This window comes from Glandiceps talaboti, chromosome 2, assembly GCF_964340395.1.
Source record: "Glandiceps talaboti chromosome 2, keGlaTala1.1, whole genome shotgun sequence".
In the NCBI taxonomy this organism is placed as follows: domain Eukaryota; kingdom Metazoa; phylum Hemichordata; class Enteropneusta; family Spengelidae; genus Glandiceps; species Glandiceps talaboti.
The window spans coordinates 19,591,294-19,616,177 of record NC_135550.1 but is presented as its reverse complement, the minus strand read 5'-3'; the positions used below and the strand labels follow the sequence as shown (position 1 = coordinate 19,616,177).

At 37.3% G+C, this 24,884-nt stretch overlaps 1 protein-coding gene across 1 annotated transcript; it reads right to left on the bottom strand.

Annotated features, from left to right (window-relative positions):
• Window positions 1-6,659: 6,659 nt before the first annotated feature.
• On the bottom strand, window positions 6,660-24,623 carry LOC144453414 (large ribosomal subunit protein uL11m-like). The gene is made up of 4 exons (XM_078144701.1): window positions 24,407-24,623; window positions 8,845-8,940; window positions 8,222-8,315; window positions 6,660-7,180 (listed from the first exon to the last, which is right to left on the bottom strand). Exons 1-4 carry the CDS (start codon window positions 24,551-24,553, stop codon window positions 6,930-6,932), a joined length of 588 nt encoding a protein of 195 aa, XP_078000827.1. The 5' UTR covers window positions 24,554-24,623; the 3' UTR covers window positions 6,660-6,929.
• Window positions 24,624-24,884: the final 261 nt, after the last annotated feature.

Sequence of the window (24,884 nt, the reverse complement as noted above, 5' to 3'; positions counted from 1 at the left end):
GACCGGTTTCGCAACTTGGTGCTTCTTCGAGAATTTGACTAGGATAACTTCTATTGACTCTGGACACATTCTATCAAGCTCGGTTGTATAGATGGTAATATCGGTTTTCAATCAAAACAATCTGTTCGGTGCAAAGTACGACCGAAGACTCAAATCCAGTATCTCCCAATATAGATAGAAATCATCCAATGTGTAGAGTGAAGACTCCGTACATTGTATTATTCATTCGAAAGTAGTTTAAGGTTGTCAAGTTTTGACAAAACTGGTCGATTGCGTCATAGCTTTTCATATTCCTCTAATTGTCTCATGCTCCGGGAGAAACCCCTACAATTTATTCAGCAAGAAATACTTGAGTAATTCATTTCGCGTCGTCTGTTTTCACTGAGCAGTTTACCAGCTTGTGTGACCTATTCGGGCTACACATACAATAGAACATTGAAAAGTGGATAATAATGTGTTCTGAATCGATAATTACGATAAACATATTACTTCGAGTGTCTGTATCCTCCTCAAGCATCGATCCAACCGACGACAAGTTTAGTGCAAGCCCATACCTTTCCTTTCCTTTATGAACTATATACTAGAACATTCATCAAACAACATTTGATTAATATCTAGAAACTTCTGTACATACCCCAGAACTTAGCGAAGTACAATACAAATGGACGAATTGAAGAATCGGTCACACGTAAACAGCAGTTTTGAAAGACTGGCAAGCAACCTGTTAAGTCCACTCAGAACATGACAGTATTTTTAACATGTTGACTTCTTAAAAAGTAACATTTAACAGTTTTGTGGTGATTTTATGTAACATATGTACATGTCACTGTTATTGCAAGGTTCCCTCATTTCATTCAAGTTGCAATGTTCCACCCCATCAAAGAATATAACGTGTCAGTTGACCAATCCCAACACTTAACTACTCCCATCTTTGCACAAAACGCTTTGAAGTTGCATTATTGGACACTGGAATAACAACCAATATCCGAGTATTATAACGAACAATTCAGAAATACACGTATAAAGTTGGACTAAAATCACCACAGCGTACTGCAGAGGAATAAATTTATTCTATTAGGGTGTAGAAGACACATTTGATTAGACGTTGTACTTGTCACCTACAACCAAATTTGATGAACCGTTAGACAAAACCTGGCCGATTCCATTCCATGGACAGGTGACTTCATGAGAAAAGTAAGTGATTAATAAATTGTGTTTCTTTAAAACATCATCGATAAATTCAATATTTCGGTATTATGGGACATCTGAAATATAACGTTTTGCACGCACTGGTGTTTCTATGTAACAAACAAATGTACAAGAAACGTGTCACTTTTATACTATCCCCTACCAATGAAATTGTTGTGTCTGAGATGGATTTTGGCCAATCCCAAAATTCGACAACTCCCACCATTACTTGCACAAAAGTTGACATCTTTTGATTGTAAACGCGATTTTACATCGAAATAATGGACACCATGGCAATGATAAACATAGTGGAAATAAACATGTATGAACTAAGCCTATGTGTTTGAAAATCCACCACACCTGTAACGACGGGGAACATTGTTGGGTTGAGGCAAGTTTGCCGACTTCACTGTTCAGTTGAATAATCAGGCGACCTTTCAAGTTTATCATCATGGGTAGCTGTTTCCGTCTCGTGGACTGTTTGATATCGTTTTTCTTGGTCATAGTGGCTAATGGGATTACAGACGTTTATTTACTGGTGGCGAATATATACTTTGGCTTTTTCATCATCGGAGACCTTGTCGTTTTCATACTATGGATTGTTTTTGCCGTTGTTGCAACCAGAACATTGGAACATCCGAAAGATTTTGAACGCGAAGTTGTTCAGACCGATCTGTGGACTGCTATGATACAATGGGGAGCGTTCATGATACTTCTACAAGGCAAAGTTGGTGTCCTCTTTCTGACAACAACTCTGGACCACTTTCTTGGTACGAATGGCCTCAGTTTGACTCTCTATATTTGCGTTCCCCTTATGTACATCGGACTACTGGGTATGCACCACAACGTCAAACCATTCGCCCGCAAAGGAGTAAGCCTTCGAACGGACACTGACGGCGTGACGATTGACCTCATCGATATTTTGGATATTTTGACAACGTTGTGGGGACTTGAGAATTTCGTAGAAAACACAAAACTTCCACAGTGGATGATATTATTTCTGTTTTTCTATACATCGGTCCTATTGGTAATGCTACCCATCTTAGCAATTCACGACGCCCGATTTAGCACTCCAATGGGTGATGCAAACAGCATACCTTACAGCGCTGTCTATACCTGGATAAGTTTCTTTTTCGTTGACGTCGCCAATATTACCATCCGACTTGTGAATTGGCTATTGTTCGGACACCTTTCGTCTATCAGTATCGTCTTCATCGGAAAGAATTCTGTCGGCATCTTTCAAGAAATCAGGTACCTCATAATATTTTACAGCAGCCTGGGTCCAAAGCCATGCGAAAAGTGTAAGGTTAGATTTGCCGAAAGCGACCATAGTGAACACATGCAGTGGTGTGAGAAGGCCAACGACAGACTAGGCGGGGTTATGGAATATTGGCAGGGAATAAGCTCTAAAAGAGAGCCCGAAAATCAGATTCACCCTTCTGTGTTCCGCTTTAAACACAAAGTCAATCAACGCTTAGCTGACAAAAATGGTCCAAACAGCAACGCGGAGGAACACACGTATGCAAACGATATGGCAGTGACAGATGTGGAAAGTGCAGTGGTGAAAGTGGAGGACACTGAGTCTGTGGCGAACGAGTCTACCGTGGTATGAATAAGAACATATAAGACATACCTTCAAAGTTGCAAATAACCCATACGCGTTTAAGTGTATTTACCTGAAGGGATATCTCTACATTTCATTAATACGGTTTTCAAAAAAGTATCACCAAGAAAGAACGCGTAAAAGGGAATACGATAATAGCATTTAGGATATTGTCGAAGTCAAAATTTTTTTACTACACCTGCTCGTTTTTGTGTGTTTTACTCATCATCACATAGCTATGATTATTTCATAATATAAAACGGGTTCAAACACGGTTACAGTAGGTGTTTTTTATAAAACTATCACGGTGGTTTGAAATACAGTGATCGATCAGTTAATTGATCAATTAATCCTAGTAGAAGAAGTTGCCTTGAAATCAATTATGTGAAGGCTGTTTACTAATTATATATGAGATGAGACACACAGTTGATGTACCTAGGGTTTTTTTTCATGCAACGTTCGACGAATTCACTTTTTTATATTGTTTTTCCCCAAGCATCGATTGAGGATACTGTACAGTCAACGCGGCACCTCGTCCGAAGACAAAGCAGGTGTTTTTTTAAAAAAATATGATTTGTGATTTGAAATAACCAGCAACAATCTTACTGAATTTTAACCACATTTAGTGTTTTAAAATTTTTAAAATAACATTTACAACTTGGCGAGTTAGTTATGTTTTGTGCCAAAGGCATAGCATGACGGTCATGCTTTTAGTGCTTTTATTCAGATGACGTACGGTAGAGAAAGTGCCGGACACTCCGTCCACTCAACGACGAAACATTGGCTTGCAACCAAAATTTGAATACAGTGTAGATATATATATATGTAACATGACTTTAATAAACTATAATTTTTCTACGATGATGATTTGCGTCAAACGAAGTTGTTTGTTAGCTAAGAACCTTCGCTGCGCCGATCTTAACGTTGTCATTGTGGGTTGAAAATTGCCGGGCTGTCAGGGTCATGCAAGGGAAGTTTGAACGTTAGTTGTTTGTAGCCCAGGTACTTGTCGTGGTCTCACTTTCTCAATCTATCCACACCATGACGGGATGTATCCTGTGTAGTTTTACGAGAATTGTAAATGATGGCCATCCACGTAGATGGGATATCTTCTGTTTTTGGATACAGTTGGTTTGGATAGCTTGGGACAGTAAGACCACAACAAACCTTCGGGAAAGTTGTTTGTGGGCTGTTGCTGAGATAAACATCTGCACCCATCTGAAAATGTAAAAGCGTCTTACAAACTATTGTATGTATGAGTGATGGCGATTGTGATGGATCCACAATAATTTCATTGTCCATCCGTCTATCTTCTATCTATTGCATTGTATACAGTAATTGAATCGACGACGTGCGCTATCAATACAGGACAGTTGTTTATCAAATGCTTTCATATAACTTTTATTCGCTGGAAGGTGATCAGGATCTGTTGTTTTCTTGGAGTAAACGACTACCGGGGTATAAGATAATCTCCCTTTATATTGCCATGGGTTAATGTATACAGGTACGTACTGTAATTGGAGGGATGACACACTGGATACAAAGCAGAGTTCCGACCCTTTTATATCCCATTTTCATTAAATGTTCACTCGGACAAATTGTGAGAAACCCCGGGATACGTCGTGCTATCGACCTTAAATGATCGAAGACAATAACGTAGGCTGTGGTTGGTGAGGTTGACATAATTACATACATACTTTCCACTGCGATATTCCATGATGACGTATTTCTTTCAGTCAAACTGGAAACTATTATACATTTATTGTTATGTTAACGAAATCCTTCGTTTTGACCAACACACTGTACAAAAACCCCACATCATTTTCCAAACAGCATAGCACAAAATCTCCCGTTTAAATGGCGATCTTAAAAATGATATTTGCACGAGTGGCAAATATGATGCCGGTGTGTTTGAATGTCAGGATTCACGGCATTTTAGGATACATGGGCCATGAACTTGTAGGTCAAGGTAGGAAACCTCGGAGCGCAGATTTCCAGAGCTGGGTGAGAATGGGAGTGGTCTTAATTACCAGTAAGGACTTTACAATCACCAAATACCTCGACTCAAATCTCCTTCCTTCCATTCAATCAATGAAGCCTCAAGCTGAGCCCACTATATTGGGATTGAATACAACCAATATTTCAAAAGCGTTGAACTTTGTATGTATACACTGCTGGTACCCATTTGTCGAATTTTAGTACAACTGCGCTTGAGGGAATGGAGGAAGGATTTGTCGATTTTATGAACGGACATTTATTACAACGGAAATCATAAAGCCTGAAACAAAACGTCGCTTGGCTCGACAAAAATCTATATTGCATTTTATCGTCTGCCTAGGCAAAAATCTTACCAACAGCGTTTCGTAAATCCTCTGGGCTGACAAACATCTTTACCAATATTGTTACACTTTCTATGCAAGAGCTACCATTATGTACAACGTCCTCGGTAAACAATTGACTAACATGTAACAATTGTAATTCAGTTCTTATGGTGCCAGACGATAACATGTGGAAATATTAATCAGATATGTGTCGAGCCAGATTTACAACTTCATCAAAGAGATATTTTGTCTAGCCAGACAAAAAACTGTAGCAAATGTTAGAGAGATTTTTGTCGAGCCAGGCGACGTTTTTTTTCAGGGTTTATGATTTTCGCTGTAAAAACCCGAACGACCATTGCAGCTTTAAACTTTACAGTTGTGTGGCTGTTGTGCACTTACTACATCCAGGGGTCACGTGAAATTCTTTCGTGCGTTACGTGTCGGAATGTTCATAGGGTAGTGTCCACATAAGGTCGAGATTCAGAGTTAGAGGGCTCTGTGCTTGATTTGTAGTTCGGATCCTTGTTGCCACTCGTTGCGGCCATAGAAGGGATACCGGTAATTTAACATTTGTGTCCACTTTATTATCCACAACTACCGTGTAAATAATGCGAACAGCGTCCCATCGATGCTCACAGCATAAACACGCATGTATTAGATGGACAATAAATATTCATGACTCAGAGATGCTTATTACCTTCAGATCAGTAGTCATGAATATATATTATTCATATAATACATATGCATACATGTTCACTCCCATGGGGCAATGCTGAACCACTGCTAGATGTAAAACAAGATACAGTCTGTCAAATTTGGTGTTTCTTGGCAATCCTGCACAGTTTGTGTGATGTTAAACCTGCACTGGCTGTAACTTTGTAATAGTTCTTCAATGCAGTAATAAGTAGTTTGGAAGATATGACATTTTCTCTGTGACCACTCAGGTTTAGAAACCTGATAAGGCTGAAAAACACGACGTATCTTACAGTATAAGTGATACATTGACGTCATGATTCATTGGGATGCTGATTTTAGTGTATGGACCTAAAATCCAGGTTGATTGGATGCATTGCACTATACTATGTGTACTGGTACACAAATATGTTTAGCCATAGGTAATTCAATACAGTACAGACATGGTACAAACAAAAAGTAGAGAAAGACAATACAGTACAGACAGTACAGAGAAATAGACAGCCAGTCAGTACAGTACAGAGTGTACATCACAGACAGTCAGTACAGAGACACGCAGACAGAGAGCCAGTACAATACAGACAGCCAGTACAGAGACAGTACAGACAGACACAGTACAAACAGCCAAACAGACAGGCACAGTACAGACAGACAGTTAGTTCAGACAGTACAGACAGAAAGCTGCTTCAATGAGATCTTATGATGACTAAGACTATACAATGTACCTAATGGCATATACAATTGTGACTGAAGACATAGTAATGATAAGAATGGCCATACAAAAAAGAAATTTATTAACAAACCTTTTCATACATATAGACATTTTATTTCAAATGTTTCAACATGCACATCACAACAACCCTTATTCAAACATATGAAATTCATAGTTCCATATTCTAATATTCCAGTCCAAGGTAGATCACCAATTTCTTCACCATTTTTCCAGTGAAAATCTTGACCACCTCTGGTTGGCATGGCAACATTGTGTGTCATAAGTGAGGCACATTCAATCAACGAACCATCATGCCAATACACTGTGACAGGGAAACTGCAGCAACCTACGATCCAAGAATTACGACATTGCTAGAACACTCATTGAGGTCAATTTTTGGATTTCTAAAAGTCTACTTTTTAAGTTTCAGTTCTTCTCTTTCTTGTTTTTCTTGTTCCTTCCTTTGTTCCAGTTCTAGAAGAAATTGTCTGTATTCATTAGGATCTAGTTCATTGACAACTTGAATTCCGATGGACCTGGCCGATCCAATCACAGCCCGACATATATACTCCATGGTTTCGTCTTGTAAACTCTCGTCTTCGCTCTTGATTTTGGCAATCTCATAAACATGTTTTAAAGTCACTTTACCAACCACTTCTTTACCTGTGAAATGAAATAAAATGAATTAAAAGTGTTTATTTCTAGATTTTGTCTCATTATCACAAAGGACTGCTTTTACATGTTAGATTTTCTATAAATCCTCAGTACACAACCGTTATGGTTGCTGAATAGAAATTCCTGTGATAAGAACATCATTTCATCAGCTGACCATTAAAACCAATTTTGAAGAATTTACATATGATGTGTGCATTGCCATACGATACTGAAAACATAACTACATACCTGTATGCAAAAGAGCACATGATTGTTCAATGTAAACAAACAATTATATTTTACAAAATTTGTTGTTTCAGATAGTGTGGACTCATGATGGGCAAATGGTTAGAGTGGCCAGTGTTTGAATCTGCAGGTTGCACCTTCAAGCCCCATTGATGCCGATTGTTTCTGAATGGCTAAAGTCCTTGGGCAAAATTTGAACCTCGACTGTGCCTCAGTCAACCCAGCTGTATAATTGTGGGGCCTGGTAGGATAGAGGTTGCAATGTGAATGCTTTAATCCTACACACTTTTACAGGCTGCAATGGATTGTTTGCTCCCCGGGGAGTTGAGGAAGTATAAAGGGCCATTGTGCTGCTATAGATCCATGCCAGGGGTAATAATTGTTAAGCGCTTTGAGCACAAAGTGAGAAAGCACTATATAAAAACTAACATTATCATTGTTGATAACCATATGTAATACTAATGGAACCCAATTATATGCTTGATATGCTTGTGCCAGTGTGGGTAATTATGGGTATTTACACCCATGTGTGCACTTGCTTTGCTTGTGAAAGTACTGCTGCAGAGAACACTACAAGCATGTGTACCAATAGAGTATATCAGACTAGTACTCGTGCATTATGGGATCAGTTAATATGTCTCTGTAGAATACAAAAGAGGAAGTGACATCACTTGGTAGAATCCTGCCTACAAGGTACCTACTCTAAGTAATAATGTTTTGTATATAGAGGGCAGTCTATCAATCTAACACTAGTCAATATCTTTACAGTTCATACTCGTGTACCCTATGACTAGTAGGCCTCACCTGGATTATTAGCCCCTCTTGAAATCCCTGCCGCTGCCTTCAGGTAATATGACACAGGAGGCTTGTTCATCTTTATAGTGTAGCTTCGATCAGACTGACAATCACACACAAAAAAACAACATTAATAGGTTTTAAAAGATGGAAACCAAATTACAGAAAATAATTTTCATTCCACACAAATTGCCATTTATGTTTTTATTTCTCTAGACATTCAAATGATGACATCATGGCTAGCCGAACTGACTCAGCCTCCTCCTTCATATACTATTGCACATACTGACCTGAACTATGAACTGTAGGGCAGTGTTCAGAGCAATGTATAACTTGGTTTCAATTGCTTTCATGTTTATACACAATGTCTTTTTGTAATGCAATGTAAGACATTGTTTAATATCCACTTTGTTGCTCTTGTTTGTACTTTGTCCATGTGAGATTATTTATAATATTTTAATATCAAATTTGTGATTTCCATTGTAAATTGATATGCATTTGTAATACTGTCACAATTCAGTCAGAGGGCTGCTACATACAACAGAAATAGACCATTTATTATTATTAGAAAGAAAGGCAAACATCCTCATCTGATATCTGATGGTTACTTGAGAAAGAAATCAAATCTTTACCTTCACAAATATTTTTGTTGGTATCGGGATTCCCTCTTTGACATCTTTTGTTCTCTCATTGAAATCTTTGCAGAACTGACCAATGGCTATTCCTTTCTGTAATAAATATTGAGAAATTTATATATCAGGCTTTCTGTCAAAAATCCTAGCTCTGACAGACTTGCTGATACTAGAAACCCTCTATCATCTGTCAACTCCCCCCCCCCCAACATATGCAAGTGTACATTGTCTTATTTCATTAGTACACATTACCCTGGTGAGATCACTGTGGCAGCAATGTGTCATATTGCAGTTATCATAAAGATAGAATATTGTACAATTTGGCCACTGGGGGCGCTCTGCAATTACAGATTTGGGCCAGAATCCTTCAGAACTCTCATGTAGTGAAGTTTGAGAGTCACCCATTCCAAAACATTTTCATGACAAATGTTAGCATTCTTGGATAATAGAAACGTAGTTTGTTTCTTCAATAGTTTAAGTTTTTACAAACTTGTGATTTTCTTATTAAATAATTATTTTGTTGACTACTTTTTGTAATACACAATATAATGAAAGTTTAGCCCTCATTTTTCTGATCTGGGATGTCCCTGAAGGACACTACATGTACATTAAAAATGGCTGACAAAAGTACATAAACCAGAACATGACATACTACATACCAAAACAAAACTAAGTTTATCTACTACAGAACAAAGTTTGATACACATACATCATACAGTGAAGAGAAAGCCTATGTTGGCATTCTAGAACCAGTGAAGAGAAAGCCTCTGTTAACATTCAAGAAGCAGTGAAGTGAAAGCCTCTATTAGCATTCACGAAGCAGTGAAGTGAAAGCCTCCGTTAGCATTCACGAAGGAGTGAAGGGAAAGCCTCTGATAGCATTCACAAAGGAGTGAAGGGAAAGCCTCTGATAGCATTCAAGAAGCAGTGAAGGGAAAGCCTCCGTTAGCATTCAAGAAGGAGTGAAGGGAAAGCCTCTGTTAGGATTCAAGAAGCAGTGAAGGGAAAGCCTCCGTTAGCATTCAAGAAGGAGTGAAGGGAAAGCCTCTGATAGCATTCAAGAAGCAGTGAAGGGAAAGCCTCCGTTAGCATTCAAGAAGCAGTGAAGGGAAAGCCTCCGTTAGCATTCAAGAATGAGTGAAGTGAAAGCCTCCGTTAGCATTCATGAAGCAGTGAAGTGAAAGTCTCTGTTAGCATTCATGAAGCAGTGAAGTGAAAGCCTCTGATAGCATTCATGAAGCAGTGAAGTGAAAGCCTCTGTTAGCATTCAAGAAGCAACGAAGTGAAAGCCTCTGTTAGCATTCAAGAAGCAGTGAAGCGAAAGCCTCTGTTAGGATTCAAGAAGGAGTGAAGGGAAAGCCTCTGATAGCATTCAAGAAGGAGTGAAGGGAAAGCCTCTGATAGCATTCAAGAAGGCGTGAAGTGAAAGCCTCTGATAGCATTCAAGAAGCAGTGAAGTGAAAGACTCTGATAGCATTCAAGAAGCAGTGAAGTGAAAGTCTCTGTTAGGATTCAAGAAGCAACGAAGTGAAAGCCTCTGTTAGCATTCTAAAAGCAGTCAAGGGAAAGCCTCTGTTAGCATTCTAAAAGCAGTCAAGGAAAAGGTTCTGTTAGCATTCCAAAAGAAGTGAAGTGAAAACCTCTGTTAGCATTCCAGAAGCAGTGAAGGCAAAGCCTCTGATAGCATTCAAGAAGCAGAAGCCTCTGTTAGCATTCCAGAAGGAGTGAAGTGAAAGCCTCTGTTGGCATTGAAGAAACAGTGAAGTGGAAGCTTCTGTTAGTATTCTAGAAGCAGTTAAGGGAAAGACACTGATAAGGTATATTTTGTCAAAGTGATAAATTGTCAAAACTGGCACAAGCTATAATTGACAATATGCTATGACCAGAAATACCTTTATTCCACAAAGAACATGCTTGTTTTCCACCGTACTGCCCAGAACCGATTTGCGGCACAAATGACTATCACTATTTTCATGTACATGTACGTATGCCAATGTTTTTTCACCACTGGGTTTTACCATAAATTAGGACGTCACCTCAGCTGCAAGGTCAAGGTCGTGATTTAAACAAGTTTGTTTTTGATGTGCAATATTTGCAATATATCAATTATATCACTGTGACGGCAGATCATTATATGACAAAGTGGCCTTCAGAACAAGACCTACATTCCTTCCAAAACCTGTTGAATTATAGAAATTTTGTTATCTAGATGGACAAGAATACATTTTGTTTACACAGATCTGCTAAATATAACACTGTTGACAGAATTGCCATGAAGCATCTGACCCTACCGTAAAACATTCATAGGTAACTATGGTATAGTGATGCCATCAGCAGATATGCCCTAGGTTTCTGATAAACAAAATTCCTAAATGTAAGGACATATCATTGCAGAAGTAGATAAATTGCCATCATCATTTAATTTAGTATGTTTGGATGTGGATCCCTTTGTAACACCCCCTAGAGTGTCACCATGTGATCAAAAGAACTAAATACAGATACTACAGAAAACTAGAATCTAATATCAACAGAGCACTGTCGAATGATAACCTGTGACTGACTGGATAGAGTAACATTGCAGTGTGTAAGCTGCATCTCCCATCAAAATGGCACGTCTTTACCGCATCGTAGACTGTATCATATCATTTGTATTTGTCTGTTTGACCATGGCAATTTTGGATGCCTATCTAATGGTAGAGAATCTGAATTATGGTTACTTCATCATTGGTGATGTCATAGCTTTGACCATTTGGATCGTCTTTGCTGTTCTTGCTACAAGGACTTTGATGCATCCCGAGGCATATGAACAGGAGATCATACAGACTGAACTGTGGACTGCCATGTTACAATGGGGAGTGTTTATGGCAATACAGCTTGCTAAAGTCGGCTGTATTTATAATTTAACTGATCTTACTCAACTGATGGGTGCCAATGGTATTAGTCTGACTCTCTACATCTGCATCCCTACACTTTATGTTGTACTGGTTGGCATACATCACAACATCAAACCTTTCTGTTCTCGGGGAATCAATCTACGAGCTGAGACGGGTGGCGTTGTCATCGACCTTATAGATATTTTGGATATATTATCTATGCTGTGGGGACTTGACGCTTCACAAAACAATGACAGCACACTTCCACAGTGGATGGAAATATTTCTATTTCTATATACCTCTACAATGTTGATTTTCTTGCCAATATTGGCCATCCATGATTCAAGGTATGAATCACCTGAAGGTGATATTCACAGCATACCTTATAGCATATTCTATCCGTGGATAAGTTTCTTCTTTGTAGACATCGCCAACATCACGTTACGACTTGTCAACTGGTTAGTGTTTGATCATCTAACGTCCATCACTTTGGTTCTGCTCAGTAAAAACTTTGTAAGTATCTTTAGACAGATCCGTTACTTTCTCGTCTTCTACAGCAGTCTGGGCCCCAAGAAGTGTTCAAAGTGTTCAGTCCGTTATGCGGAATGTGACTTGCATGAACATGAAGTCCTGTGTCTCAAGAAACACACTAAATTTGGAGAGCTTGTGGATTACTGTGAAGGCAAGTCTACCAAATCCAAAAATAAAAGACAGAGCAGAATCACTCCTAGTGATCAAGACCTGAAGGGAAACTGTGATACATTGGGCTATGAAAATACAAGCATGACGACAGATTCAGAGTTGAGATCGCGGGGGACAGCCACTGCTACAGGTGTAGAAATGAGTGAGTTAGATGACAATGAAGTGCCCTAAATCAAAATATTAAGGAGCCAAATTAAATAGTATATGAATCTTCAACAAAAACCTCAAGAAACTTTTACAGAGAAAGCTAGTCAGGACTTTTGGAAATCCTTTGAGTTGAGTTGAGACCATTGAGATTTAAATTTGTGGGTTTTTAACAGAGAAAGGTATATATTAGTTCAGCTACATGTAACACTCCAGGTTCGAAATGTCTTCTTGGTTTGCATGTCATCTTGTACACTATAATCAGAAATGACATACACATGTTGTATGAATTAGAAAATACATATATTCCCTACTACATTGCACACAAATTGTGTGAAGACTCCATATTTTACTATATTCAGCAGTGTTTTTATTAATAGGGCGGTTTAAAAGTATTGTAGATAAGATCTATCCAAGTTCAAAAAGTGTTTGCCCATGGTATGGTAATCACCAAAATTTACATACATGGTATAGAAATCTACAATGTATGTCAGTTTCACCACATTTCCTCTTGTTACTGGGGTTTCACCCATCAAAATTATGCTACAAAGTGTATCTATATGAAAGTTTTACCAATTTCCTTCTGTGACTTGAACATAAAAAATACCTTAAAGTTAAAAGCAAAAATGCTGTTCAATAATTTTGAAATATTTGCATGGACAAGTGTTACGATAACAAGTTTTATAGGACAAACTCCAAAATGTGACAATTTTGCAACTATGATTCTCTGTACATCATAGTATTGATATACTAGTACCCAGATAACCATGGTTTGGGGTCCTTGGTACATGTAACTATAGCGGCATTGTATACAGTGATGTCTAAGTCAATACAGATATCAGTAAAAACAACCAAGTCACAACTAGAAATAGTGTCTAAATATAAACAGGATGACGACGTCTAGGTCAACAAACTATTATCTATCATGATCACTGATCAAGGGCTACACATCAGGAACAGATGAAACTTATAATGTAATCACACTGTTGCCAAGACAAATAAAACAGTCTCAAACTTACATGTATGCTTAAAGAACTTTTGGAGTATACTCCTTCATAAAACTCCTACTATGTTACCATGTGATCAAAATAACAATGAAAATATTAGCAATCAGAACAATAGAATCCAGAGTACTGCAGCTTGATAGCCTGTGACTGACCAGATAGTTACATCATAGTGTGTAAGCTGCATCTCCCATCAAAATGGCACGTCTTTACCGCATCGTAGACTGTATCATATCATTTGTATTTGTCTGTTTGACCATGGCAATTTTGGATGCCTATCTAATGGTAGAGAATCTGAATTATGGTTACTTCATCATTGGTGATGTCATAGCTTTGACCATTTGGATCGTCTTTGCTGTTCTTGCTACAAGGACTTTGATGCATCCCGAGGCATATGAACAGGAGATCATACAGACTGAACTGTGGACTGCCATGTTACAATGGGGAGTGTTTATGGCAATACAGCTTGCTAAAGTCGGCTGTATTTATAATTTAACTGATTTTACTCAACTGATGGGTGCCAATGGTATTAGTCTGACTCTCTACATCTGCATCCCTACGCTTTATGTTGTACTGGTTGGCATACATCATAACATCAAACCTTTCTGTTCTCGGGGACTCAATCTACGAGCTGAGACGGGTGGCGTTGTCATCGACCTTATAGATATTTTGGATATTTTAACAATGCTGTGGGGACTTGATGTTTCACAAAACAATGACAGCACACTTCCACAGTGGATGGAAATATTTCTATTTCTATATACCTCTATAATGTTGATTTTCTTGCCAATATTGGCCATCCATGATTCAAGGTACGAATCACCTGAAGGCGATATTAACAGCATACCTTATAGCATAATCTATCCGTGGATAAGTTTTATCTTTGTAGACATCGCCAACATCACGTTACGACTTGTCAACTGGTTAGTGTTTGATCACCTAACATCCATCACTTTGGTTCTGCTTAGTAAAAACTTTGTAAATATCTTTAGACAGATTCGTTACTTTATCGTCTTCTACAGCAGTTTGGGTCCCAAGAAATGTTCAAATTGTTCAGTCCGTTATGCAGAATGTGACTTACATGAACATGAAGCCCTGTGTCTCAAGAAACATAAAAAGTTTGGAGAGCTTGTGGACTACTGTGAAGGCAAGTCTACAAAAGCCAAAAATAAGAGACAGACCAGAATCTATCCTAGTGACAAAGACCTGAAGGGAAAAAGTGGTTATGAAAACAAAAGCATGACAGATTCAGAGTTGAGATCTCGGGCAACAGCAACTGCTACAGGTGTAGAAGTAGTTGACTTAGATGACAACAACGTGCTGTGATTAACAAAGAAATGTGACATTTTTATCACAAAACTTTGAGAACTTTTTGTAGAGATATGTTTGTTTAAGAATATTCTTAATCTCTGTTTTATACTTTTTATAGTGAGAGCCTTTAAGGTACTAACTTTGTTTCTCCAAGTTAAAAAAAATCCAAATTTGTCCTTGCTTCGCACATCACCAATGTACGCTATAATTAGAAATATTATGATTTATACTAAAATGTATACACTTTGTACATTTTAGAGAACATGTATTCACTTCTCCATCATACACACATAGAGTGAAGATTCTATAGTTTATGTAAATCAAAACCTTCTAGATATAGAGAAAGCTTAATTTACAAAAAAGAAGTTGATGGGACCATTCTCACATGCTAGAGTACAATTTTTCTGCTGATGCAAAAAAAATGTTTTGGATGGTGCCATAAAAAGGCCTGTGGTTTACGACAATCGATGGGACAGACATTCAAATGTGATAATTTTATAACTGTTATTCTTTGTACATTATTTATGGTATTGATTAGACTTAGATACCATCATGTTGTTCAACTCTATTGGATGTGAGTGCTGGTTGATACATGTAGCACAGTATGAATGTCTGTATTTTACAGACTAGGTATTGATATACTAGTACCTAGACAACCATGGTTTGGGGTCCTTTGTACATGTAACTATGTATGGCGGCACTGCATACAGTGATGTCTAAATCAATACAGGTATCAGTAAAAACAATCAAGTCACGTCTAGAAATAGTCTAAATATAAATACTGGGGATTTTGAACATTTTGAACTACAGAACCAATGATGCACATTGTCGTGACCATGCTATACATTCTATGTTTTTTTGTTCGAGTATGTTCAACTGGGCTTGTGTAGTGTAATACAAATTGTACTTATTTTGAATACACATCTTTCATAAAATATTGGCTAAATGAAAACCAAACAAACTGGAGTCTTAATATGTGAGGTCCCTAGAAAAATAACATTAAAAAGTAACTGTTTTTAATGTTATTTTTCTAGGGACCTCACATATTAAGACTCTAGTTTGTTTGGTTTTCATGTCATAGTTGAGAAATTTTTCATGAACTAAACCAAAAGTGTTACGGTCAGCATCGAAAAAACCAAGTAGGGTCACGTCAATAGAAGCACCCAATTTTTGCACTTTGAATTCCTAAAAATACTGTTTATGCTAACATATATAGGCAAAATGATGAATTTCATAATTCTATAACTAAAATAATGGGTACCCTAGTCTGCTCACTTTATACGATACTAGTATACATACAAGTCTGACAATTTTTTTATCAGTTGTTAATATGAAACCCTGAGAAAGTATATGTAAACTTAGGAAATGTACTGAACAAGATTATAAACTTTTATCTTAATACTGAACAACTTGTAAAATTGTGCGTTTCATTTCTACATTTACACTTTATTGGCAGCATTTATGGAAAAAGATTTTTTTAATTGATAGGATATATTATGCAACATATTGTTTGAAATATCAAATTTGTGGTTTCTGGATAGCAAATGGTCAAAACAAATATACCACTCAGTGGTGACTGTATCTATTGTGAATTTTTGGATTACAATTTATCTTCTGTATACAGGTCTGAGGATTTGTTTTTCTCCTAACGTTATCAGTGTACTTGATAGCAATTTCACACAATGGGATTGGAGTTACAGACATACAGTGCCAGAAAGCTAAGCATGGCATTTACTCCGTAGACACTAAGGTTGTCATAAATGTCTGTGCCTACAGAGCAAACACCACACTTAGCTTGCCGATGCTGAAAAAATGATAGCTGTTATACACATTGTTATAGATTTGGAAGACTTTGGAGTGACGTTTACATTTACATTTTTCTCTTCAAGAAATGTGATGTGTTTCTTATATAGTACAATTGTTTTGGTGGGTTTTTTTTTTTTTACCTTGATTTACATTATGACAGTCTGAACTGAATATAGTGATTCAAATTTATTGAAACTAACTCTTATCAAAATCATATTTACTTCCTGGTATATCTTCTTTTTTTAAAAAAAAAAAGACACTGATGTACAAGCAAGTTGATCTTTGATCATTTCATTTGTGGAGGATGCCACATTTCTTACATGACATGTACATTTTTGTAGCAGAAAACTGACGTATTTCGTCTCTTTTTTTTTTAAAGAGTACATACATAAATAAAAGATAGTTTGATTTTTTTCTCTCAAAATATTTCTCTCTCCTCTATGAGTATGTTGATTGTGTTATGTCTGTTGCATGATTGAGTTTCTTTCAGTTCAGTTTAGGCATGGCATGATGTGGTGACTATATATATTTATAAACAGAAAATACACAAATATACATGTATACTAAATTAATTAAAGGAACTCAATCCCATGGCCCTTGCCTACTGTTTTCAATGCAATCTTTTATTTGAACAATGTCTGCTGATAGTGCAGCCACTAAAATAAATATTTTTACTTCTGTTTTGGACCAAATCTCCTCTTCTCTGATGCTCTACCCTACAATGAGTCCTCTATTTCCAATCTGCCACACCACTGAGTCTGACTCTCAGTCACCCACAGCTACTGTACTTCTTGTGATGCACCAAAATTTGATGTTTACCAATCTCTTACTTTGTGGTAACACAAAATAAAACCAAATTTTTTTTCATTTTGATTCACAACATTAAAAATGTGTGTTTCATTAGATGGCACACTGTTTCCTTGCATACGAGTATGTGACTAACAGACACTTCTTGTAGAACTAGAAGCCAAAACTAGAGCTAAGAATATGTGTAGCACCATCAACAGGATAATAATATGTACAAATACTTATTTATCCTTTGCTTTATTGGTGTTACAATGAATAATGACATTGCTATAACTCTTTCAATCTGGTTTTATGACTACAAAAAATGCATTTGGCAAAGTTTCAGTCTGCATCACTACTATTTATTAGTCCAAAAAATTCTAGCCTTGTAAAATGCTTGCCAAACTATAAATTGTCATCAAGCTAGGGAGTATGCAGTTAGACCCCCTAGTGTATAGTTTGTTGATTGGCAGAGAGACTGTATTGCAACGAAGCGACAGTAAAATGTACACAAGTACAATTGTTCCAATCATAATACTAGTACTACTATTCCTATATTCTAGTTATCTGTCATTGTAGTGTCCCTCCCATCTATGCTTCATTAATTGTGTATTAGTGATCAATGGAGAGCTACACATGTATGTATATGCAAATATACAACAGTCCTTGAGTATTAAAATATGAAACTGGTATTCATACACATTTATACATACATTACAAGGTGACCGAACACCTGGTAGAATGGTTTCTAAAAAAGCTCTGAGTTATCAACCAGTGTTTGGGCTGTATCAAGTAGGTCAAATCTACTTGCGTTCACATGGTATTTTACAAGGGTTGCCAACCAATATTGTAGTGTAAAGTATGGCCCTGGGAATCAATGCAAGTGATACACAACCACCCATCCCACTGTTACTGGGGGTTCCAAAACTTAGTAAAATCATTGCTAAGGTAGTTATTTTGATGTGCAATGAAACAAATTGTACAATTTTAATAAGTACCTTTAACCTGATGACCTGTGTATTATACAACTTGACATGGTCCATGTATTAAAAGTACACTAGGTTAACTGTATTAAAACAAACACAGTAGCCTAGTAAGTTAAGTATTAGTGTTTTAAATCCTGACAGTATGTGATGTAGATGCCATCAGATTTTATCCATGGACAGGAATAGACAAGTTCTGAAAAGTGGTTAAGATAGAGTTTGAGAATCCTATCAAATTTGCTATCCCAGTGTTTGCCTGATGTTAACTCCGTGCAGCTTGCTAGCCTATTGATATGTAAAATTGGGCTGGAACAGACATTCACCCTTCCAGTTGCTAAGATATGCTGGTGAAATGTTAGTGCAAGCCAGTGCAGGCATTCACTTATCCTTCCAGTTGCTACATGTAATATATGCTGTTGAGATGTTAGCACTGAGCTGGCCCAAAGCTAGCTTACATGTAGTCAGAAAGCACTGAGTTGGCCCAAATGTCATATTGAAATTATCAAAATAAACAATGAAGTCTGCAATATAGGCATGAAAATATGTGTCAAACTAATTGTATCTGAATAAGTGATGTTTTGATTTATACATTAAGACTCCAACTTCCAAGTATGCAAATTTATAGATGACAATAAATATATACAATGTACATGTAGTTATAAATCTAACTGTAAATTGCATAAAACTGCAGTACATGTATACTTATTAGTACATGTATAATAATATCAGGGAATGTGACAGAATTACAACACTCATAAATTGGCAATAAGGACGAAAGGTACACCCATATTCTGTACACAAGTATTTGTTTGTCTGTAACAGAAAACACAAAAACAAGCTCGTCTTTATGACAAGCTCGTCTTTATGACACCGAAAAGTGAAGCTTATTCATTCTTGATAGTTTTCATCAATACAGTGGTGTAAAAGTGAGACGTAACTCTGGGTCTGCAGTGGTGGGTAGTTAAAAGAATCACAAAGAATTGTTCAAGTTGTATCAAAATCGTTGTACAAAATGGCTGGCAGAATTTACAGGATTTTGCACTGTGTCTTCTCTGTGATCTTTGTGATGACACTGATGGCAGTGACAGATGCCTACCTGATGATACACAACCTAACTTACGGCTACTTCGTTATAGGTGATGCCATCGTTATGACTATATGGTCATTATTTGCAGTGTACACTACCCAAACCTTGGATAACCCTGCTGCCTATGAACAAGAGGTCGTACAGACTCAATTATGGACAGCTATGGTACAATGGGGACTTTTCATCAGTCTGCATATCGCCAAACTCTTCTGCATTTTTAATTATACAGACCTGGATCACGGTGTTCTTGGACCAGCTGGAATCAGTCTGTGTCTGTATGTGTGTGTGCCAACACTGTATGTTGTTTTAGTTGGTATGCATCATAATGTCAAACCATTCTGTCGACGTGGTATCCACCTCCAAGCTGAGACAATCGAAGTAGTCATTGACTTAATTGATATCCTTGAACTTCTGACTATAATTTGGGGTGAATCTGCAGCATCAAAAGTATCAGGAACACTGCCCAAACCAATGGAACTCTTTGTTTTCTTCTACTGTACGCTTCTACTCCTGGGTTTACCAATCCTTGCCTTGCATGATGCTCGCTACACTGTACCAACTGGTCACAACACTGCAGTGCCGTACAGTGCAGTCTATCCTATACTTTCCTTCATCACTGTCAATAGCGTTGGAATCACCATCCGTCTAGTCAACTGGCTTGTCTTTGATCACCTCAGCCACATGAATGTGGTATTAATTGGTAAAAACTTTGTGGGTATCTTCATAGAACTCCGCTACCTGCTTGTCTACTTCAGCAAGATGGGTCCAAAGAAATGCAGCAAATGCAAAAACCGTTATGCTGAATGTGAAATACAACAACATGAGCGCATGTGTAAGCAGTCAGGTGGGACAAACCGACTCTCCTTATACTTTGAAGGAAAATCAACCAAGGCTGCTAGAAAACGCAATACAATAATAGTTAGCAGTGCACCACAAAATGACGAAAGGGAAGAGAATAACACACATGAAGACTTAGAGGCTTCTAATGGTGATGGTAAAACGAATGAAGCTTTTGAACTCACAGATGTGGAAACTCCCTAAACTCGTTAAACTGTACATTTCTCCAATTTACCACTAAATACTTTTTCATATGTACATTTTTGTACATTTTGTACAAAAAGCTTTTCTTTAGTAAGATTTTTTCATTTACAATCTTTTATGTGTAGCTTCACATATTATCACATACAATGTATGTACCAGTGATTGCTTGCATTGGTGAGTGTGCATACGGTATTTGCACTGCAATGCAATACCAAAAATATTACATGTATTGTATATCAGAACAATAGCTAAGGCTTCTCTCTTCCCCAACACAGAGTCTGACACCATAATGGTGAATGTTTGCAACATTGTTTCATATCAAACTATTGTTTATCAGCCCGGCCCTGGGTGACAATATTGAAGCTGTTTACTATATAATCAAACCAACCAATGATTGATTCCTAAGTCAGTTAAAGTTTGATAAGAGAGATATTCATGAATAAGTGTAGGTTCCACACTTCATCCCAAACTAATTTATGAAGATCTTTCTTATCATATTTTACCTACACAAAGTTGGAGTTGTAGGAAATGTACAAACAAAACGAAGAATTGAATTATATATTTAGTGGATAACGAAGAATTGAATTATATATTTTAGTTTACCTACACAAAGTTGGAGTTGTAGGAAATGTACAAACAAAACGAAGAATTGATTTATATATTAAGTGGATTTCTATTGTTTTTTAGGCATCATATTGTGGACCACACTAGTCCTTTAAAATCCTGTATTGACCTTCTTCATCAGGACAACAGTAAGATACATGTGGTCAATGGTAAAATCTCTGTAATTCTTGGCTCTACCACATGGTGAGGTGAGAATAACAGAAAACTGCCACCAACAACTGCATAAACTCAGAATGGTAGAATTTCTGTTGATAGCTTCTATTTTGATCATACCTTCAGAATTATTTGGAAGGGGTAAACCGAACAATAATTTACTTACCCACAACTCCCTCTGATTTGAAATCAGAAAATTTTGCACTCGAAACTAAGAAATATATATTTGTGTGACCTGTCAGTGACTTTGCTAAAGATATTGATTTCTCTGAATAAGTACGTTTATAGCATAAGAAATTTACATATTAAAACTCTAAGACTGACTATCCATGTGGATGATTACTTGATGCTGAATGTGTTTCACTTTAACTTTAGCTGTTGGTACATTTTTATCCAAAATTTGCAACTTTCTTTTTGATTATACAATTGTACTTTTGGTATGTATTGTTCAAATGTAATTGTTAAAGTGTACATGCAAAGGTACATACTTTTTTTTCGTAATTATGTTTATTTTGCCCTAAAAATAAAGGAAATCGGGTTTGTAATAGTACAATATAATTCTAAGACGAGAAATTGCGCGAAAATTGAGGCACTCTTGGCTCAGCCACAGAGCACCTTCAGGTAAGTACCTCTCATTTGCATATGGATAGGACAGGATTTGGAACTTTATGACGTCACTTCGGGAACACAAACGCATTCGTCAGTGTATCTTTACATGTAAAGCCATTATGGTCGAACCAGAAGGTCAACTTCAAAACCCGTTTTCGCCAGAACCCGACGTTGAATATTGGTCAGATTCCTCAAGCGTAGAGCAATACACTCCAGCATTAACATCTGATGGTGTGATTTAGCCAAATTCATTCGAACCGACCGCTAGCGGTAACGATAGTTCCTCTGGTAGTGAATGAGTATGTCCTAGTGAAGCCGTGTTGTTTACATAAAGTGAATGCGTCCTTTGTTGACATAACTATTCAATGGGTGGAAAACAGCTCCTGCAGACAATGTAATCGAAACGAAAATTATGTAATATTTCCATACCCATCAAACATACAGAGAATGAGAATGGCTTCAAGAGTTCCCCATAATATTCTCTCAAGTTGTTCAAATGTAGCATGTGTCGTAACAGTACATTCAATCTATGACCATTCAAAATCTTCGCGAAAGTAGACCCACAAATTCGTTAGAGCAGAACGTTTTGTTGGATAACCGTACCTCTTGAAAACTATGTGTACACGTACTTTAATATTTCATTTTTTACTGCGTTCATTACCATCCACACAGTGACATGAAGTGGTTTCATCTTCTTTCAAAGCACGGCCCATGCTCACAGAAGCCGGCCGTACTGTGGTGTATTGTGTATTGTCTCCGACCATTTTTGTTTGAGTTTTTTTATGGATAGACATGTCTTACGTTGTGGAAGTTATTTGACCTGGGAGCGTGAAGCTTAGTGCTGACTGTACTTTGCTGTGTCCATCCACTTTTGACATGTGATTGGCATGACACAGTAATTGTTCATGTAGACAAAACAATGGAAACAAAAATAGCAACATTATAATGAGCGTTGCGTCTTTTTACTTTGATATGATTCCGACGATGTATGTGATGTACTTCACAATGAAAACGATCGACTCCCAGCAACATGGAAATCAAAACATACAATCGGACTACGCATTGTTTAAAAACAAATGCTATCGTAATGAAAATATTTTATGAAGCTAACTTGCTTTCTTGAAAACATCATTTCAAATTATTTTATTTGTCTTCCTTTTTTCGCTTTGATCATGGCATGGAAGTACTTCCATGATCATGGCTACACCGGTGGCGTGGAGAACCCCGGCCCCGGTAACATTTACCGACTTTCACTGTATGGCGTCACTGTCCAGTTTTTACGTGATTTTAACTGCCTTCACCGATTATTACCTGCTCAGTTATATCACTCGGAAATGTGTGTAGGGTGATGTTTCACTGCGGGTGCTGCCGACAAAACACCAAGGAACCATTGTTGTCGGAAGACTAACCTGGTACACCACAATATGTACAGTTACAGTATATGGCAAGCGTAATTAGTAATTCATAAGTAAACATTACACAAAGGCTTAGAAGGCTTTTGTAACACGTGGGACCTCGACACCTTTCGTGAGCTGGTTGCGGTGCCGAAGTTAGTCGAAGCACAGGGGATTAAGGGGGCAAGTATTTTTGCGACTTTCTTGCCAATGCGCGCAATATTTAGAGGTATGAATGCAATTTCATTTATTTTTATGGCAAAATAAACATAATTACGAAAAAAAGTATGTACCTTTGCATGTACACTTTAAGAAACATGGCTTATCTCAGAAGTTATTACATATGGATCATCCAAGCATACAAATCAGACAGAATTATGGGTAAACAGTGGGTTGGGAGGAGTGACGTGACATTAAATTATACTTATTATCAACAGCTACCAAACTTGTGTCTTAGAGTGGCATCTGATCATGAAAACTGTGGTACAACTTCATGGTTTTAATTGTTGCATATCAACAACAATAATGGGTCATTTTGTCTTGAATAATTCTTCATCTCCACACTCCTACAAACATGCCCATCAATTTTCTGATTAATTTGCCGAGCTTAATAGTTTCAGATTTCAAATTTTGACCAAATTAAAAAAATATATAAAGTGCTATAGTATGATCATGCCATCATCGGTAATGGTAGAGCAATTTGTCAATCAGAAACGCCAAGTAAAATCCCCACCATTTGTGTCATGATTCATTAAAATACAAAAATGTACAAAGCAATACATTTTGACTTGCCATTGCACATTATCAGGCCTTAAATTTAAATAAATGTGGTTTTTTTGGAGGCCGGAGTGATTACATAATAATATATAACACACACGCACGCACACACACAGTCCACGCAAACACACACACACACACACACACACACACACACACACACATACTTCGCCATGTCTATAGCACTCCTTTCGCCTCTGCTAACAAATTCGACAGTGCACAATGAATTACATCTACATTTTGTGGTTTGTAACGATGGAATCCTCACCTGTCCAAGTACCGGGCCAAGAGGAGGCCCAGGCGATGCCTGGCCCGCATTGATATACGTTCTAATTATGTTACTTGGTTTCACCTTCTGTTGTGCAGCTTTCGCTCCTTTTGCTCCCCTCGACGCAAGTCTTGCGACTTTTGACATGATAAGTTGTACGTCGATCGCCTAAATTATTTGAAAAGCTCGAACACATGAAAAACTAAACTTCCATGTGCGCAGCCATTTTGTTTACCATGGTTGACGACCCCCATATTAATTTACCCAGCATTTCTCAAAGCATATACTTCAAGTTTTATTCGTCACAACAGTAATTTTCTTGGATGTGTTGATTTTAATTTATATTTATTAACATGATTTGATAAAGTGAATGCCATCATTGTACCATATCATCATTTGAAAAGACTGTAGAAATAGCGGAACTGGTAGGAACTGTGGGTGGTTATAATAATCACAGTACGGAACAAGGTAAAGATTG